The 22,566-nt window shown below is 37.2% G+C and overlaps 1 protein-coding gene across 1 annotated transcript; it reads left to right on the top strand.

The window, feature by feature from the left end:
* Window positions 1-471: 471 nt before the first annotated feature.
* On the top strand, window positions 472-21,013 carry zgc:66479 (uncharacterized protein LOC327541 homolog). The gene is made up of 5 exons (XM_062053247.1): window positions 472-947; window positions 6,519-6,973; window positions 8,512-8,665; window positions 18,050-18,407; window positions 18,489-21,013. The coding sequence occupies exons 1-4, from the start codon at window positions 672-674 to the stop codon at window positions 18,383-18,385; spliced, it is 1,221 nt and encodes a 406-aa protein (XP_061909231.1). The 5' UTR covers window positions 472-671; the 3' UTR covers window positions 18,386-18,407; window positions 18,489-21,013.
* The last annotated feature ends 1,553 nt before the right edge of the window (window positions 21,014-22,566 follow it).

A 22,566-nucleotide genomic window follows, 5' to 3' on the forward strand; every position in this document is an offset into this window, starting at 1 on the left:
GGTACCAAAATATTGATATCGGGACAACACTAGTACAAAGTAATTGAATAAATGGAAACACTGGGGTATGATTAAATAAACTGCTCTACTTGTTGAAGTATGTGTACATGTGTGTGTATAACATGGACTGAAAGATAAATTGCTGAGACCAAATAACTAAACACACACACACACACACCAGATAGAATGTAGTTTGTGGTGTGTTGCCTTCCGAAGTTGTTGGTGCGCCACCATTTTGGTGATCATGTATGTTGAGTAACAGATGAAGTGTGCTGAAAGGGAGCAAAGGTACATGCCATGAACATGACTTTCATGGAAATGGAACACTGTGTACAATGGAGTGTTCGAAAGGTATGGCTCAACATGTTTAAACATACACACACACATACTGTACACACGCACACACACACACACAGCTCCGATGTCATTCGGAGTAAAAAATAGCGCACACGTAGACCCTCCCCTTTAGTGAAGGACGCCGCTTCCTGAATGGACTAAAAAGTACACACTACGAAGTCCACGCCTTATCTGCTGCCTCGCGTGTGTAAGTGGGACTAAGCAGCCTCTTTAGTGCGTGTTCACTGGACTGAGCTCGAACTCACCACGCCTTCTTCTTCCTCTTTCCACTCGATCGCCTCTCCCCGGAACATCGCGTCCTTTGTGCGGGCACAATGACGGCCAAGCACCGGAAGGGGAAAAGCAACCACAAACACGAAGAAGACAATTTAAAGACTGAAGTGGCCGACTCCGAAGTCCGCCCTGGAGGGAATAGCTCCACGCTGGTGTTCTTGTTATGTCTCGTCGTTGTGCTCGGCGGCTCCATTGGGTCTTGGTTCTGCTACCAGCAGCACCTGACTTTAAGCCGCCTGACAGACTCCTTCACCAGCATGCAGATGAAAGTGGCCAAGCTGCAGTCACAGGAGAGCCTGCGACAGACGAGCGATAAGGTAAGAACTTCCAAATCAGGGCTTTCTCAATTAGTGGGGGAAAAATGCATTCAGCCAATTAGTGTTTGTGGAAAGGAGAAGCCCCGCCCCCATGTTGTTACGTCATGCTAGTAAGTATAAGTACATACTTTTCAAAATGAACTCCACATCATCCTTCATGAGCCTACTGACTATATCAATTACACCCAGGTACACTCATATTCAAAAGTGTATGTGCGTACATGTAGTGTTTCCACAGCCTGTAGTCCAAGTGATGATATAAACAATATTAATAACCATAACAAATTGTAGCAGTAGTGTGCTCAGTCTAAATTTAGTCAGTGGTTGAAATGGCAATGGAACACAAGGACAGAAGCTGTTTGCTGCCTGAAGGAAAATAATTCAGCTATGACTCATTTTGCCTTTTTTTAAAATTGCATTTATGTATATAATGTTATGGTCAACTTAACATTTTTCAAATATTGATCGAATAGAAATGTTCTAATGTCCTTTGGCCAAAGTGGTATTTTGTTATGAAAAAGACTAGACAACTTGTTTCCCTGAAAATATGTAAGATTAAAATGTTTTTTGCTACAAAGTAAGGGGAAAGTGATACCTAGCTAGTTCACATACATACAGGAATTTATGTTCATTCTTCCAGAAGAGAAAAACCTTTTATGGGGTCAAAGTTCACTGATAAATGACAGAAGGGTCTTGTTCACCATATTTGTAAAAAACCCAAAGCTCATATGTGAAGTAAAAACCACAAAAGCTTATATATGCTTCAATACAAAAAGAGAAAACAAAAAATTCAATTAGAGCTGCAACGATTATTCAATCAAATCAATTAATGAAATTATAATGAAGCTACACTTTATAATTTGATGTTTTGATTAATCATTTAATGAGTGGCAAGACTATAAATAGATGTAAACGCTTATATATATATATATATATATATATATATATATAGTTTGATAGAAAACATGTTTAATGTGCAATTTAAATGTTGTTGATGTGCGTTCATTAAAAAAATAATGAAATTTATAGCAAGCATAGAAATATTTGTCAATTTAAACAATGTTTCCTAAAATACACATGGAGGCTGTAAAGTATGGTTTATCTGATTACTCGATTAATCAAACAAACTAATCAATCGTTTACTCAAATACTAAAATAATCGATAGCTGCAGCTCTACTACAAATGCCTTTAATACTGACTTTTAGTTTGGTTAGATCAACAAAGCTTTCAATGTCCGTAGAACAATACTACATGTGACTAGTGCAATGCTTCTTAATTATTTTCTGTTATGCACCCCCCAAAAAGAAGAAAACATTTTGTACCCCCCACTCTCCGCCGGGACTATAAATAGTGTAATGTTTCCATAAAAGTGTTATAAGTACACCTCAACATAACATTGTGTACTTATTAAAGAAAACAAACAAAAAAGGAAAATAGGTCAATTTACAACAGATAAATAACTTTATTAACATTGATTTTTAGTTTGTAAAAGAAAAACTTTTAAGAGCATCAATGTGCCTGAAAAAAAAAAAATAACATTAATCCTTATTTAAACTAGAAACAATTTTGACCGATTTGAGCTATTTGATAATGAAAAATAAAACTAAAGAAACTTTATAAATAATAATAAATTAAAATTGATTTGCAACATTAACTCAGCAGCACAATATATAAAACACTTTAACATACAAAACAAAAATGTCAAAATTATTTGTGCTGATTTTTTATAAATAAAAATAAGGAAGTCAGGAATAATGGCTTCAATGAACACGTTTTGCAGTGCACAGCTTTTTAAAGCTGGGTTTGAAGCATGAGACGGCATGATACTGATAAAGCTGATACTGATAAAGTTCCCCGGCGTCACACAATACCCCCCTGGCTGGCATCACAGCTCGCCCCCAATAGTTGAAAAGGACTGGATTAGTGTATGTCTATCTCAATCAGTTATTGGCTAATAAACATACATCTTAACGATGGCAATGTTGAAATGTACTGCCGTGTTAAAATCTATTATTTTAAATTATCTGTTGTACCCCACTGTTATTATTTGCACCGAATCAAAGTTAACTGATTTACGGGACCACTCACCCCTGGTATCTTTGTTCAAACAAGTTGCATAAAACTGTGATGTACAGGCTTCATTGTAGCACGGGCGACATGAAGTGGGGGCACAGTTAACCACCAGTACCTGCACAGTTAACCACTATTACCTGCACAGTTAACCACTTTTACCTGCACAGTTAACCACTAGTACCTGCACAGTTAACCACTATTACCTACACAGTTAACCACTATTACTTACACAGTTAACCACTATTACTTGCACAGTTAACCACTATTACCTACCTACACAGTTAACCACTAGTACCTGCACAGTTAACCACTATTACCAACACAGTTAACCACTATTACTTGCACAGTTAACCACTATTACCTGCACAGTTAACCACTATTACCTACACTGTTAAACACTATTACCTGCACAGTTAACCACTATTACCTGCACAGTTAACCACTAGTACCTACACAGTTAACCACTATTACCTACACAGTTACAAGTTCCCTCAGCCTCTTTGGATGTTTTTGGGGGGTTGGGTCTAGCTCAGAGGCAATGCATTGCATCTGTAATAAGGGTGTACTTACATTAGATACCATGCTTGATCCCACCTAACACCTAATGTCCGGCACATTTGGGTAGTAAGCGCACTGATCCGCACTTACACGTTCTCTGCTCTGACACGATTAGAAGAAGTGAGCAGGAAGCCTGTACTTGCATGCGTGCAATGTAACCGAGTCATATAATAACTCCTTACCAGTTTGTAATGATGACTTCCTCATACAAATAAATATAAATACTTGTTATGGACTAAGTCAAAACCCACACAGCAAACAAGCTCACTTGCAAATGTAATCTGAGCACATAGACTTGTCATTTGATTAATGTGTTTCCACCTTACCAGTTCTTAATGCCAGCTGCCACATCACATAATAGAAATAAATAGGAATACTCAAAACAATTCAAACCAAAGCATGCTTACTCACTCGCCAGGACATCCAAGCACAAAATAAACGTGTGCCCTTTAAAAGGGTGCTACAATGCAAAACAAACGTCCTTACGTATTGGTACTTGTTTTTGTGTATTTGGGCTCCTGCACAAATCCCGAAAATGTGAAATCAAAAAAATATATAAAATAAACTTGTTTTATTCCAAACTTGTTCCAAACAAGCCGTTTGAAAAGTGACTTTTCCTATATTCAAACACAGTGTTACTGTTCAAACTGTGTATAATGTTACAGTGGCCAAAAATATAAAATATAATTGTCAATGTTATGTTTGGGTCGCATTGGAGCGGCGTTTGTGTTCTCAGATGCAAAGGACAGGCAGCATCAGCAGCTGCATGAAGGTAGGAGGCTTTTAATCCGTTTATACCAGCAAATTACAAATGTAGCTACTGGCTACGCATGCTAAGCAGCAAACGATAAGTTGAAATGAGCAAAAACAGTAAACAAAGTTGCGGCGCTAATAGCGAATTTGCTAGCAAGAAAGTCTTTACCAGTGAAAACAAAGGTAAACGCAACTGTTGCTGAAGTAGGGTTGTACGGTATACCGGCATTAGTATAGTACCGTAATATTAATGAATCATATTCGGTACTATACCGCCTCTGAAAAGTACCGGTCCGCCACCAGTCCCCCGCACCCCCGTAGTCGTCACATCGTGTCATTGCTGGTTTACGAACAGACGAGCATGTTCTGCAGTGCACAATCATGGAGTACTTACAAGTAGACACAGTGTGTAAACAGAAAAGGGAGAACGGATGCATTTTGGCTTAAAAAATTATCATAAAGGTGAAGTTATAACACTGAAACGCCCAGTGCTAAAGTCCAGCCCCAGTCGGCAGCGTTTTAGCTACTTCTAAATCACTAATCCTCGCCTCCATGGCAACAAATAAAGTACGTTTCTTACAAGTATCATCCCTGCAGTACGAGGAATAGCTAAACATGCTTCACTACACACCATAGCTCACCGGCATCAAAATGTAAACAAACGCCATTGGTGGATCTACACCTAACAGCCACTGTAATGATACCAAGTACAGTAGCGTATCTAGTCGATGCTACTATAATTACGTTGATAATTTTTTGCCATAACAACACCTTCTTCCGTTTTTTTAAAATGTATATTATGTTTATAAACTCAGAAAATATGTCCCTGGGCACATGATGACTTTGCATACGACCAATATATGATCCTGTAACGTCTTGGTATCGGAATGATACCCAAATTTGTGGTATCATCCAAAACTAATGTAAAGTATCAAACAAGAGAAGAATAAGTGATTATTACATTTTAACAGAAGTGTAGATAGAACATGTTAAAACAGAAAGTAAGCAGATATTAACAGTAAATGAACAAGTGGATAAATAATTCATTTTCTACTGCTTGTCCTTAATAATTTTGACAAAATGATAGAATGGACAATGACACAATATGTTATTGCATACATCAGCAGCTAAATTAGGAGCCTTTGTTTGCTTACATACTAATAAAAGACAAGTTGTCTTGTATGTTCACTATTTTATTTAAGGACAAACTTGCAATAAGAAACATATGACTAATGCACCGTAAGATTTTTTGTTAAATTAAAGCCAATAATGCATTTTTTTGTGGTCCCTTTATTTAGAAAAGTTTCAAAAACATTTTGGTACCGGTACCAAAATATTGGTATCGAGACAACACTATGCTGAAGCAAACAAAAATCCTGCGCCGAATGAGCTGTGACACGGCTATTTAACAGGGAGTGATTAACAAAGTGACAAGTGGAAACACTAATCATAATTACCAGCAGGTGTTGAGCTCAAAGGTTCCTAGCAACGGAAATGTAAACAAAAGGAAGCCAAGAGTGCTAAAACCAAACCAAAACGCCAAACATAGGGAATAATAATACTCAAACAAATAAAACATGATCGGAGGGCAACGATCATGAAAGTTAAATAAAATGTGTCTGTTGTTTTTAATGAATACTTAGGCCTTCTACGCTACTGTATTTTAATATTGATCATTATGGTGGTACTTGGAGAGCCAAGTTTTTTCTCAACTGTTCTAACCTATTTGTCTGTAGACTGCATATGCAAATGCTCAAATCTACAATATGGCATGACAGAGTGGAGACACAGTTTGTCCTGGAGGAGGGGCTTCGGCACATAAATAAGACTGCCCACAAATCAGCGCAATCTAAAGAGACAGTCAGAAAGCGGCTTGAAGATGGTCTGTAAAACATACAGTATGCTAAATTTTGACCAAAGCACCACCATCACATATTAAGTAGACTGCAGGAAAGTGTTTTAAATGTAGAAAAAAATCATTAAAAGATCCCTTGAGTAAATGCAGTCACTCCTCTTCCGCGTGTTTCTAATGACAACTGTTGCTCACACAATATAAATAACACTGGAAATAATCCACACAGTAAGGGAATTTTCAGTAATACAGCAGCGTACAAGTGACAGTACTTGCAAACATGTGGCCGAGAGTGGCTTGCTGCTTACATCCCTAATTGTGCATCTTGTTGCAGGTACATGTTTCAGATGGTCTGAAAAGTCGCCTCAATGCCTTGGAAGAGTCATATGCACAGGCCCAAAAACAGGTGGCCGAGGCCTTGGCTACCGCAGAGCAACTCAAGACATCAGACCTCCCGGCTCAGGTGCTGTCGCTCCACACCGAGATGAAGTCCCGCCTGGCTGACATCCAGCAGACCGCTGTGTCTGCAGAGCAGCTGAGCCAGCTGCAGGTGGCACTACAGGAGAAGACTGAGCAGTTTAAAGGGGTCAGGCTTCAGTTGGAGGGCCTATCTCAACAAGTCCAAGCTGTTACGGGGCGCCTGGAGGAAGCAGATGCCAAGCTGGATGAGGTTGCTCCTTTGAAAGACACCCTGAAGGAGCAGGCTGCACAGCTACTTGACTTGAAGTTGCAGCTGGGCTCCTACCAGCCTCAGCTGGAGGCCAACACAGCAGAGATGGTGATTCTTAGGTAGGCAAAAGCAGCTTTTTATGCACAAGGGGAAATAGCTCCCCTCCTCTGAACCATAACATTATGTTTGTTTTGTCAAAGCCCTGCTGGCTCCAGGTCACCCTTCGTAGGCCTCATATTCACATTATGAAAAGATGATGGGCTGAATTCAACCTGCCAGCATGTGTGTGTGTATATATATATATATATATATATATATATATATATATATATATATATATATATATATATATATATATATATATATATATATATATATATATATATATATATATATATATATATATATATATATATATATATATATATATATATATATATATATATAAACGTGTAAATAAATATACACATGTAAATAAATATACACACATTTATTTTAAAAATAATTTTGTTTATGGATTGTGCATGTTCTCCCCATGACTGCTTTGGTTCCTTCTGGGTACTCCGGCTTCCTCCAACCTCCAAAGACATGCACCTGGGGATAGGTTGATTGGCAACACTAAATTGGCTGTAGTGTGTGAATGTGAGTGTGAATGTTGTCTGTCTATCTGTGTTGGCCCTGCGATGAGGTGGCGACTGGTCCAGGGTGTACCCCTGAGATAGGCTCCAGCTCCCCCTGCTACCCCAAAAGGGACAAGCGGTAGAAAATGGATGGATGGACATATACATGCATAAGTGTGTGTATATATATATATATATATATATATATATATATATATATATATATATATATATATATATATATATATATATATATATATATATATATATATATATATATATATATATGTATATATATACACATGTATATATACACATGTATATATACACATGTATATATGTGTGTATATATATAATGTGTGTATGTATGTATGTATATATATATATATATATGTATATATATATGTATGTATGTGTGTGTGTATATATATATATACACACATATATATATATATATATATATATATATATATATATATATATATATACAGTATATGTATATACAGTATATATATATATATATATATATATATATATATATATATATATATATATATATATATATATATATATATATATATATATATATATATATATATATATATATATATATATACAGTATATGTATATACAGTATATATGTATTTGTATAGTCGAGGTTTCTGTGGTTTATCCGTTATACAGTGCTCAATACCGGAGTAGAGCGGAATATACGTTAGGTCAGGAAAAAACACAAGAGACTAGATCATCCCTGCAAGCCTGTTCCGCAGGTTTCCCTGCTCGTCAGGCTTGCAGGGAAACCTGCGAAACAGGCTTGTAGTGATGATATAGCCTCTTGTGTTTTTTCCTGACCTAACGTATATATGTATATGTATATATATATTTATATACATGTGTGTGTGTGTGTGTGTATATATATATATATATATATATATATATATATATATATATATATATATATAATCCAGCCCACATACATTATATTTTTTTTGACATGAGAACAACATCTTAATAACATATTCATGCTTTGTTGGCAGAGAATTGCTGCCGAATGAACACTCTCAGCTGGTGGACATGAAGGAGCAGATTAATGCAGTTCGAATCAGCATTCAAGATCAGAAATCGGCCGCCCAAACCCTTCACTTAGAACTAAGGGCTCAGCTCGACAACCTACAGAGACAGGTCACACAGGTAATACCAAACAAACTAAGTCAGGTTTAAACTGGCTGAATCCAGATTAAAAACGCAGTCTTTTTTTTCTTTTCTCTTGTGGGATGATACTTTAAGTTCAAAAGCAGAGAATTAAATCCTTACATGTGATCTCTTTAGCTTCTCTGTTCTCTGTATCACCAGAGGGAACATCATTAACTTTTCATCTCAGTAAATGAACTAATTGCCTGACATTAATTTCTGTAATAGATTCACATCATACTTAAAGGCCTACTGAAATGAATGTTTTTTATTTAAACGGGGATAGCAGATCTATTCTATGTGTCATACTTGATCATTTCGCGATATTGCCATATTTTTGCTGAAAGGATTTAGTATAGAACAACGACGATAAAGATCGCAACTTTTGGTATCTGATAAAAAAAGGCTTGCCCCTACCGGAAGTAGCGTGACGTAGTCAATTGAACATATACGCAAAGTTCCCTATTGTTTACAATGATGGCCGCATGAAGTGAGAGAGATTCGGACCGAGAAAGCGACAATTTCCCCATTAATTTGAGCGAGGATGAAAGATTTGTGGATGAGTAAAGTGCAAGTGAAGGACTAGTGGGGAGTTGAAGCTATTCAGATAGGGAAGATGCTGTGAGAGCCGGGGGTGACCTGATATTCAGCTGGGAATGACTACAACAGTAAATAAACACAAGACATATACAGTATATACTCTATTAGCCACAACACAACCAGGCTTATATTTAATATGCCACAAATTAATCCTGCATAAAAACACCTACGTGTTTGTTATGCTAGCTCCTAGCTCCTCTGCTAGCTCCTAGCTACATAGAACGCGCCAATACAATTCAAACACCTGATCAACACACACAATCACTCAGCCCAAAAGACCGGTCACCTAACCCAAGGTTCATAAAGCTTATATATTTTTAAAAAGTTACGTACGTGACGCGCACATATGGTCAAGCTATCAAATGTTTAGCAGCCAAGGCTGCATACTCACAGTACCTGATATTCAGCTGGGAATGACTACAACAGTAAATAAACACAAGACATATATATACTCTATTAGCCACAACACAACCAGGCTTATATTTAATATGCCACAAATTAATCCTGCATAAAAACACCTACGTGTTTGTTATGCTAGCTCCTAGCTCCTCTGCTAGCTCCTAGCTCCATAGAACGCGCCAATACAATTCAAACACCTGATCAACACACACAATCACTCAGCCCAAAAGACCGGTCACCTAACCCAAGGTTCATAAAGCTTATATATTTTTAAAAAGTTACGTACGTGACGCGCACATATGGTCAAGCTATCAAATGTTTAGCAGCCAAGGCTGCATACTCACGGTACCTGATATTCAGCTGGGAATGACTACAACAGTAAATAAACACAAGACATATATATACTCTATTAGCCACAACACAACCAGGCTTATATTTAATATGCCACAAATTAATCCTGCATAAAAACACCTACGTGTTTGTTATGCTAGCTCCTAGCTCCTCTGCTAGCTCCTAGCTCCATAGAACACGCCAATACAATTCAAACACCTGATCAACACACACAATCACTCAGCCCAAAAGACCGTTCACCTAACCCAAGGTTCATAAAGCTTATATATTTTTAAAAAGTTACGTACATACGCAAAAAAAAAGTTGCGCACATACGGTCAAGCGATCAAATGTTTAGAAGCCAAAGCTGCATACTCACGGTAGCACGTCTGCGTCTTTGTCATCCAAATCAAAGTAATCCTGGTAAGAGTCTGTGTTGTCCCAGTTCTCTACAGGCGTCTGTGTATCGAAGTCAAAAGTCCTCCTGGTTAGAGTCTCTGTTATCCGAGTTCTTCCATCTTGACTGCATCTTTCGGGAATGTAAACAAAGACGCGCCGGCTGTATACTGTTGTTGCTGACTTAATTCGAAAAATACGTCCGTTTCGCACCGACAACTTTCTTCTTTGCTTGCTCAGCTTCTTTCTCCATAATGCAATGAACATAATTGCAACAGATTCACGAACACAGATGTCCAGAATACTGTGGAATTATGAAATGAAAACAGAGCTTTTTTGTATTGTATTCAATGGGGAAGGCATACCTCTGTTCACCGGGCTACGTCACGCGCATACGTCATCCTCAGAGGCGTTTCGAACCGGAAGTTTAGCGGCAAATTTAAAATGTCACTTTATAAGTTAACCCGGCCATATTGGCATGTGTTATAATGTTAAGATTTCATCATTGATATATAAACCATCAGACTGCGTGGTCGGTAGTAGTGGGTTTCAGTAGGCCTTTAAATCCATACAACCAATACTAATGGGGGTTTTGTATTAGATGTAACATTTTAGTAGGCACTGAAGCTCAAATATGTTTTACTTATCCAGACATCCGTCATCTAATGCCCCACACTTTCTTACCAATAGGACATTTTACTTATGTACTATGTGTGCAGCTACAGTAAATTTACAGACCATATAGTGCTGTGCGATATAATTTTTGATATATATTGAGATATATATACAGGTATATATATTAGGGGTGTAAAAATTAATCTGCACAAACTGATATCTAGAAATGGGAATCAAAAACCGGTTCTCGTTCAGAACCGGTTCCCAGTGTATAAATTCCTTAGAATCGCTTGCCATTTTGTCAAGCGATTCTCTTATCGATGCTTCCGGGTGGGGATGACGTCATTACGCAACATACGTAGTGACGTCAGATCTCAAGATGGCGATGCCTGGTTGGAACAAACGCTAACATTTTACGAGAAAAATTGCAATAGCGCTACTTGTAACAATTATTGGGCTGCTATTTTATCAAGAGGAAGACATGCGAGCAATATGCTGAAACATTTGAACACACATCATGCAATAATTACAAATGAAAGTTGTGTTTTGAAGCGGTCCAATCTCATCCCAGCAGCAGTAACGTTAGCACGTCATCTGCATACAAGAGGTACTAACTCACCACCTATCATGTTAGCGCTATTATTTGTTAAATTGAAATGAATGCCTTCTCATTTTTGAGTATGACTAGAAACAGATTCTGACTGGCTCTAAGGCAGGCAAATCCCGCTCCAGTTCACGTCTGCTGCTAGACAAATATCACCGAGCAGCGACTAATGTTGTGGTCAGTTTGCTGCAGTAGACACCCCTAATTGGTAGGTAAATGTTCAAGTGTAATCAGAGAAAAGTTTGACGTTTTCCTCCCACCAGATTTTCTCTCAGTCATCATATTATACTCCTGAAAGACTCTGCAATTTAGCCTCCAACAAATAACAGGAGTTAGAAACATTCTGGTCACAGAAGGTGACCAGAATGGTTCTGATTTCCATTTGTGCCATTTGTTTGGTTGATTCCGACTATTTTGGACTGGTAATTGTCAATCCACAGCGATCGTTCTGCCACACAATAACTCAATGCTAATGAGGGGAAATTACACTTCAACGACTGTCGTTGGCTTTGACAGTAGGATTGCTTGTTTGCATCAAAGCAGTTGTTTTTCTCACTGCGATAGGGCGAAACTATCCTTGCCCAGGCACAGCCTCGTGCTTTTGGAGAATAAATATGTGGGGTTTTGGCACCAGCCGCTGGATCATTTCTGACCAATGTAAGACTAAGACTAGATTTTACCTATCTAAGTCTATGAGCATGAACTGATGAAGCCTACTCGGATGAGAGGCAAAATGTATTCTAAGATAAACCAAACAGTCCAGTTGCGATCGATTGAATGCCCTGAAATTAAACAGGTGAAACTCAAAAAAGTTGAATATGGTGTACAAGTCCATTCATGTCAGCAATTAACTTCAAATTTGAAACTAATATGTGATATTAACTCACTACATGCAAAGTGAAGTATGTCAAGCTTTTATCATGTTCATGATCTTGGCTTACACTTTTTGAAACACCTCATTTTCAATTTAAGGTTTTTAAAAACTGTAAGCCACAATCATCAAAAGCATAACCAATAAAGGCTTGACATATCTCACTTTGTATGTAATAAGTTAATATCACATGTTACTAAATGTTACATTCTTGTGTAATTCCCACATTATTTAATTTGTTAAATTCTACAGAAGAATATTTTATTTATTACATTTTCAAAAAAGCACCTTCATTTTCTATGCTATGTATGTGACCTGTCTGTAGGCTTTTTAAGGTCATGTTACCTCTAAACTAAACTAAATTAAGGCTAATCCACCTTTTATTTCTTTTTTTTAAAATAAGAATTGATTAGAGTATCGTTAAAGAACCGAATCGTTAAGCAGAATTGAAAATGCATTCGGAATTGGAAAAATCTTATCAAGTCCCATCCCTACCGATAACCGAGTCTAACTTTAGAGATATGAATACATCGTTTGTCGAGCCTCTGGATCGATCTATTTATAGTATGAATTAGTCAATGTCCGGTTGGAAAGTCATGAATTAGAGATGTCCGATATTATCGGCCGATAAATGCTTAAAAATTTAATATCGTAAATTATCGGTATCGTTTTTTTAATTATCGGTATCGTTTTTTTATTTTTATTAAATCAACATAAAAAACACAAGATACACTTACAATTAGTACATCAACCCAAAAAAACTCCCTCCCCCATTTACACTCATTCACACAAAAGAGTTTTTTCTTTCTATTATTAATATTCTGGTTCCTACATTATATATCAATATATATCAATACAGTCTGCAAGGGATACAGTCCGTAAGCACACGATTGTGCGTGCTGCTGGTCCACTAATAGTACTAACCTTTAACAGTTAATTTTACTCATTTTCATTAATTACTAGTTTCTATGTAACTGTTTTTATATCGTTTTACTTTCTTTTTTATTTAAGAAAATGTTTTGAATTTATTTATCTTATTTTATTTTATTTTTAAAAAAAGACTTTATCTTCACCATACCTGGTTATCCAAATTAGGCATAATAATGTGTTAATTCCACGACTGTATATATCGGTATCGGTTGATATCGGTATCGGTAATTAAGAGTTTCGGAATATCGGATATCGGCAAAAAGCCATTATTGGACATCCCTATCATGAATCGGTTGCTTGTATATCTACTACGAAATATGGCCGCTTCTGTGATGAAGTAATATGTGAGTACCGTTTTCGTTTGCGACTGACACAGCAACATAGCAGACAGCACCAAAATAGTTTATAAAACAAAGCAACCACGAATATTAAATCTAAAGTGTGATTAACGTTTGGATAAAAAAAAAAAGAATGGTCCGTTGGATAAAAGTATGGCCATTTTTAACGTTTGGAAAGCAGCGATAAAGTAGCGGCAACACGACTAATCTGAGCACTCACCTGTTGTGATGGCATCGAGACACACAAGCCGGCGATGAGGGAGCTAAGGTTGCTAATGCTAGCTGACCTATCAACTGGCAAGACAAGAGGACACTGATTTGAAAGACTTCCAGCTCCAACTTAGCCACAAGTCTGTGGGGTGATCACATCAACTACTACACTGTTCATTAGGGATGTATACCGAGTACTGATATATTTTAGGACCGGTTTCTAATTGGACCGTGAAGATTCTGGAATAATGATACTGCTTACGGTATTTTTTTATCTAGCTGATCGTCGTATTTATGACACGCTGTCACATTGGATTCAGCTGCCACTGCAAACACATAACAAATCAGCTTGGAATAATTACAAATAAGAAGCAACACCACACAAAAATGTTTGTAACACAACAATCCATCCTCAAAAGTCTCTCAAAGTCATGCACACAAACAAGACTAATTCAGTTTCAAGTGAATGCCACTTAAAGGGGAACTACACTATTGCTTATCGTTCACAATCATTATGAAAGACATGATGACGGATGTGTTTTATTAATGCATTCGAAATAGTAAATAAATAAATGAAGTATTTGAGCTTCTACACTGAAGTTGCTGTTTAATTTACTTGGTGGCACTTAATTGTATCTTGCACTTGTGTTACTGCGGTGTTATAACATCTCTACTTGATGTTCAGCTTGCTTGCTTTCTTTCTCTGTATTTAATTGTTGCTACCTGAGCAAACCACAGTAAATACCTGGTAGCTTTTCCAAAAATTTGCTCATAATTAATATATGCACCACCTGGCATTGTTCGGACATGATACATTTAATTTTCTTTTCACCATGCAAAGCTTCCATCTGCATCAAATTGCATCGAATCGTATCGCATCGAATCACATTGAACCTTATCGAATCGTAATGTTTTAAAAATGTTTGTTTAGTGAATCGTATCGCCATATATGGTTTCATACTGAATCGCCATTTAAGGTAGATATGCACACTCCTTATATATAGATGTGTGTTTGTGTGTGCGTGTGTGTGTGTATATACAGTATGTATGTGTGTGTGTATACATATGTATGTATATACATATATATATATATATATATATATATATATATATATATATATATATATATATATATATATATATATATATATATGCATATATATATATATATATATATATATATATATATATATATATATATATATATATATATATATATATATATATATGCATATATATATATATATATATATATATATATATATATATATATATATATATATATATATATGCGTATGTATGTGTATATGTATATACTGTATATATGTGCGTATGTATATATAAATATATATCTATATCATTTATGTTTATATACATATAATTTTGGTATTTATATAATGCGTATATATATATACCGTAATTTCCGGACTATAAGCCGCTACTTTTTCCCCTCGTTCTGGTCCCTGCGGCCTATACAAGGGTGCGGCTTATTTACGGCCTGTTCTTCTCCGACACCGACGAAGAGGATTTCGGTGGTTTTAGTACGCAGGAGGAAGACGATGACACAATGATTAAAGACTGACTTTTCATATACCGGTAGGCTGGTTATTTTGATAACGTACAGGCGAGCACTTTGTATTACTTTGCACCGTTGTATTATTTGTACTCTGCACGAATGCTGTTCGCCATGTCAAAGATGTGAAAGTTTGATTGAATGATTGAAAGATTTATTGTTAATAAATGGGACGCTTTGCGTTCCCAAACAGTCATCTCTGTCCCGACAATCCCCTCCGTGGTAGCAGGAACCCCTATATACTACGGTAATTACACATCCAAACCCTGCGGCTTATAGTCGGGTGCGGCTTATATATGGAGCAATCTGTATTTTCCCCTAAATTTAGCTGGTGCGGCTTATAGTCAGGTGCGGCTTATAGTCCGGAAATTACGGTATATATATATATATATATATATATATATATATATATATATATATATATATATACATACATACATATATATCATTGTATTGCACAGCACTACATGATCTATGTCTATATATACAGTATAGTATAATTATACATGTACAGTGTATGTATGTATTTATAGATACAGTCAAGCCCAAATGTATTCATACCCCTGGCAAATTTGGACATAAAGTTACTTTTATTCAACCAGAAAGTTTTGTCTTAATTGGAAATAGCACAGGCATCTCCCAGAAGATAATAAAACAATGTACAAGAGACATCATTGTGGGAAAAAAAATGTTTCTCAGATTTTATTAACATTTGAACAAAAAGGGGCATGTCCAAAATTATTCATACCCTTAGCAAACTGTCACAGTCCATGGGGAATTCTGTACCATTCCAAATAGTCCAAGCTGTTCTAAAGCATTCTTATGACCCTGATTCTTTGGAAATAGCTGTTTTAATCAACTCAACAGGTAAAAAACAGCAGCTCTCTGTAGTTGGTTTGTGGACAGTCATGGCTAGGATAAAATAACTCACAAGACCTGTGGCTACGCATTGTGGCTGATCACAAGTCAGGAAACGGCTACAAAGCCATATGTGCTGGCTTCCATGGATGCTGACCAAGGAGGACACCCCTTCTCCTGATAAGTCAAACTAGATCCCCCTTGGCCTTTGCAATTGCTCATCTGGACAAATAAGTCTTCTGTTTTATGGTCAGATGGAACAGACATTTAATTGTTTGGCCTCAATGATGTATCCTTCATTTGGGGTAAAAAAAAGTCTTAACCCTAAGAACACCATCTCCACTGTCAAACACTGTGGTGGGAACCTAATGCCTTTGGGGTGTTTTTCAACCAATAGACCAGGAAACCTAATCACGGTAAACGGCACCATGAAACAAGAGCAATACATATCAATCAATCAATCAATCAATGTTTATTTTTATAGCCCTTAATCACAAGTGTCTCAAAGGGCTGTATATAGATTCTCAAGTACAACATCAGGCAGTCTGCAGACAAACTTGGCTGTGGGACCCAGTGTACATTTGAACACGACAACAACCCAAAACACACCTCATAAGTGGTGAACAATGGTTAACGGACGAAAATATTAATGTTTTGCAGTAGCCAAGCCAGAGTATGGACTTGAATCCAGACTCTGGCTTCAAGTGGATCTAAAACCACTTGGAGCCAGGATTACATTTTAAGCACGAAGTAGCGAGGACTGTATATCATTTTACGAAAAAAATACTATCATGATTTAATTTTTAGGATATAAAATGACCTGTATCGGAATATATATTTTTGTCCATATTGCATGGCATTAAAAGTATACATAGTTTCTTTGTGACAAAATGTACAAACAGCTTGCTACATTTTTATAAACGGAAAAGTGGGCCAATGTTGTCTGAATAAAGACTAAATGTTACGTACGGCGGGGGAAGGAGACCACACAACGGCTGGAATCAGTTAAATAGGTTTATTGACACCGATGAATTGGTGGGATGTGTATGCTACTCTAAGTGAAAGGTGCAAGACGATGTGTAGAATTAACCATGTAAAAGTTACATGCAGCGAGATCCATGTCCAAGAAGGGGTCGAGGATCGAGGGAGGCAGTCCGGAATTCAGAGGGAAGTCGAGGCGCACTGCTAGATCACGGGAAACAGGGGAAGCACTACTGGAAACACAAAGGACATAAGACACGGTAACACGGAAGGCACAGAGAGAGAGCAAGTACGCGGGAGGGAAGCCAGAGACGGGATGCTTACTGCAAGAGTGAACTACGTTCCGGTACTGGATCTTCGGGTCCACTGGTCTTTATGCTGCCTGCCCTCATCAGACCCAGGTGCGCAGATTGACGATTGCCTGCAGCCTTGCAGGCGCGTGGCCGCGATGCATGCAGTGCGAGCAGGGGCGTGTCCCGGCGCGGTTCTAGCGGAGGTGCCGGCAGAGCTTGTGGCAGATGACATGCGGGATTGTGCACGTGCCATGACACTAAATTTAATACAAGTTAATACAACTAAGTTTAGAAACATTATCCATGCACACTTTGAGCGATGTTTAGTTCAAGATTTCATGTAGCACAGATTAGGACATACTGCACTTGTTTTCCTTCTCTTTAAGATGGTGGGCAATGATTACGCTACATCGGAACAAACAGAGGAAGAACAAGCTCCGTTGGTTGTAGAAGAGGCTATAGAGGAGTTGGAGTCAAACCTTGTGGATGCACAACCTGAGTCCGATGAGCCAAGTGACCATGCACTTCCTTCTCCAGAAATGGTAGAAACTGACGCATCACACGCAGAAGAGGAGGAGCCAACCGTGGAAGAACTGGTTGATGAGGATGACAAGGGGCCAGCAAAGGAGGTGGCTGTAGAAGGAAATGTTGGTCAAATAGAGGAGGATGAGGGGATATTTGAAGCTGAAGAAGATGAGGTTGACTATCCAGAGGAACTGTAAGAAGAACATACTAGCAGGAAAGGTGCGTGAGATCAAACCTTTACATTCTAAAGGATTTCTTGCATCATCACGTTCTTGCTAATGTTTCCTCTTCTATTCACAGTGGGTGTCACCAGTGGGGGACTGTCTATGCATCCTTCAAGAAGAACTCCCTCAGACTAAAGTGGCGATTTGACAAATCTAGAAGTATCAGTGCTCGCTGCTTTTGCAGGGTACATCATGTGGCACAGGTGCTCTTTGAAAGACAGATGACGTCATTACCAGATTTTAGGTCTGTCAACCTCCAAAGCCTTATTCTGTCTTTCGAGTGAGTGTTTCTTACTGCTTGAAAATATTGGGTCGTGCATTATACTTTACTTTAAAACTCAACACATTTGCTGATGAACTTGAAGCCATTGGGGTGTTGTCTCGGTGCCATTAAAATGGTTTCCTTTTCTATGCTTTGTATGTGATCTTAAATAAAATGATCGCATAAAGTACACTATTTGACGGGAAATTTGGGGGAATTAACATCTCTGAAACAGCTGCAATACCTAAAGATTTATGGGACGTTTTCTATTTGTAGGAATGCATGCATTTGTTGCACCCTTTTACAGCTGCAATTTTACATGCAATTTACCAAATTGCATAATGTTTGTAATAAGCTAAAAGCACATAGAAATTTTGAGGAAATGTAATTTTTAAAAAAATGTTCTTGACCTTTTTGTTTGGTAAATTGCAAACTAAGCTGCTGTTTCAAGTGTTGAAGAAACTTCAATGTAGGGCTTCTCAGGGACAAAGTATTCTCCTGATACGTGTGTGTTGCTCATATAAACACACATAACTAATGTGCATACAAACTGAATGCTGCTAGTTAAGATTACATTTGCCTACGATAAGTGATTTCTTGGTTTAAAGGCCTACTGAAATGACATTTTTTTATTTAAACGGGTATAGCAGATCCATTCTATGTGTCATACTTGATCATTTTGCGATATTGCCATATTTTTGCTGAAAGGATTTAGTATAGAACAACGTCGATAAAGTTCGCAACTTTTGGTCTCTGATAAAAAAAAACCTTGCCCCTACCGGAAGTAGCGTGACGTTGTCAGTTGTTCACTCCCTCATATTTTCCTATTGTTTTCAACGCAGCTAGAGCTATTCGGACCGAGAAAGCGACGATTACCCTATTCATTTGAGCAAGGATGAAAGATTTGTGGATGAGGAACGTTAGAGTGACGGACTAGAATGCAGTGAAATACATATTTTTTTTCGCTCTGACCGTAACTTAGGTACAAGCTGGCTCATTGGATTCCACACTCTCTCCTTTTTCTATTGTGGATCACGGATTTGTATTTTAAACCACCTCGGATACTATATCCTCTTGAAAATGAGAGTCGAGAACGCGAAATGGACATTCACAGTGACTTTTATCTCCACGACAATACATCGACGAAGCTCTTTAGCATGAGCTAACGTGATAGCATCTGTCTCAAATGCAGATAGAAACAAAATAAATAAATCCCTGACTGGAAGGATAGACAGAAGATCAACAATACTATTAAACCATGTACATGTAACTACACGGTTAATAGATCTCAGCCTGGCAAAGCTTAACAATGCTGTTGCTAACGACGCTAAGGCTAACTTAGCAACCGGACCTCACAGAGCTATGATAAAAAAACATTAGCGCTCCACCTACGCCAGCCAGCCCTCATCTGCTCATCAACACCCGTGCTCACCTGCGTTCCAGCGATCAACGGCGCTACGAAGGGCTTCACCCGATCATCCGTGCGGTGGGCGGCTAGCATCGGCTAGGCGTCTGCTATCCAAGTAAGTAGTCCTTGTTGTGTTGCTACAGCCAGCCGCTAATACACAGATCCCACCTACAACGTTCTTCTTTGCAGTCTTCATTGTTCATTAAACAAATTGCAAAAGATTCACCAACACAGATGTCCAGAATACTGTGGAATTATGAAATGAAAACAGAGCTTTTTTGTATTGTATTCAATGGGGAAGGCATACCTCTGTTCCCCTGGCTACGTCACGCGCATACGTCATCCTCCAAAGGCTTTTTCAACCGGAAGTTCAGCGGGAAATTTAAAATTGCACTTTATATGTTAACCCGGCCGTATTGGCATGTGTTGCAATGTTAAGATTTCATCATTGATATATAAACTATCAGACTGTGTGGTCGGTAGTAGTGGGTTTCAGTAGGCCTTTAAGATCAAGTTGGATTACCTTGTTTTCAGATGATCTACTGTCTTCTGAGGAGGGCTACACAAAAGATCTTTGCAATACAAGCAGACCAGTAGTCACGTTAAAAAAAATGTGTTTGGTACATTTTCTTTTGTATTACAGAACTCTTAATCTTACTCTCACCTACTGGTGACACCACATGACTCTTTCTGAAGTTAACTGGAACGATGTGAGGCCGCATCAGCGCCAACAACTATGCAATGCAAAAAAAAGCTGTGATACAATTCTAAAACCCTCTGAATTAATAAACTGCTGTGTGTGTATTCATGTTTCACAAATCTGGATTGCACTATTCTTTTTGGACATTGCTGCACATGTTCTCCTGTTCACCCTTAGCAGTGGTTATATTTGTCATAAGTAGGAACCTTTACACATTGTTTTTAAAATAAAATCAATTGTTCTCTTTCATAAACTGACTCTTGAGTTTTTCTCTCAGTTCTGTAGACATTTCAATTCAGCATACAAAACATTGTAAGATTATGTGAATGCTATTCTAGCTCGTACATATGGTAATAGTACAGTAATCTATCTTGTCTGCTGCTTTGATGCTGATCAAATTTAACAAATGACACTTTATTGTTCAGGGGTGTCAAACTCATTTAGCAGTAATGGCTGCTCTTAGAGGGCTGTTTGTAACAGCAAATAATACAGTATATAAAAATACCTATGCATTTGATTATTACAGTATATACATGTTTTATGTATACAGAAAAAAATATTTGTTGATTTTACAGTATAAAAAATTGAAACTCAAGTTTCCAGAATTGTACTGTAAAATATACAGTGTTTTGGGGGGTTTTTTTACAATAAATTATGATAAATGGAAAAACAGTACCACTGTTAATTTTCGGTAAAAAAAAAATTGGCAGGTTAGTCGGCAGAATTTTACTGTAAAATGTGAAGTAGTTTTTACAACATATTACTGTAAATGGAAAAACAGTACCACTGTTTATTTAAATTCTGGCAACTAAGCTGACAGTTTTTGTAAGTAAAAACAACTGTGGTACCGATTTTTCCATTTACAGTATACACTGTAAATGCAACCATAGATTTTACGGTAAAAAAAACAACAACTTTTAGCTCAGTTGCCAGAATATTACAGTACAAAACAGTGATAATTTTTTTAATTTACAGTAACATGCTGCAAAAACCACCGTCATTTTTTTCCGTAAAATCTGTCATTTTTACAGTGTGCAATTTGATGGGTAACATGCTTTGAAACAGATATTTAAGTATTCATTGTTATTTTGACCAAAAAATAATAATGTTTGGAAAGTATAGTAATATTTTTTTTTTCAATATTGGATAATACCAAAGTTTAAAAGGTATGCAATTCCATGCAGTACATATACTTTTGTCTGTCAAAATGGAATGATTGAATACATTTAGTGTAGGCTGACCATATTCTGAAATCCCAAAAAGAGGACACATATATACGTGCCAAGGCGGGGAGCACGCCAAGGCCTGGACTAGGTGAAAATTTGCCAATGATACTCGAACTTGCTTTATAAATAACATATATTTATTTAAATAAAGCATTTTTTCTCCTATGTTGACAGCAGTGTTGGCGCTAGGAATTTTCAAAATGGGGTCCCATGAACCCCATCAAGTCATAATAGTGGGGTCCCACAGTAAATTTTTGGGGTCCCACTTTTTTGTAAGCGTTTTGAAAACAAATGACAAATGTATGCATTATCCTGTTGTATCTCACATTCTAAATTGTGTTTTGGAAAAAGGTTTTCATAAACGTTACTTCATTCATTAAAAGAAATAATTAAAAAAAGAAGACAAATTTGTATATATATGTAAATGTATTCAGTTATAAACATTCATTCACTTTCTTCTTTCCTTCGTGGATCTAAACTTTACCGCTGCTGGTAGTTTTTTCTATGTTTTTATTTAATCAGTTGTAGGTGTATTTATTTCAGTATAAAAGTGTAAAA

Source organism: Entelurus aequoreus, linkage group LG07, assembly GCF_033978785.1.
Source record: "Entelurus aequoreus isolate RoL-2023_Sb linkage group LG07, RoL_Eaeq_v1.1, whole genome shotgun sequence".
Taxonomy (NCBI): Eukaryota; Metazoa; Chordata; class Actinopteri; order Syngnathiformes; family Syngnathidae; genus Entelurus; species Entelurus aequoreus.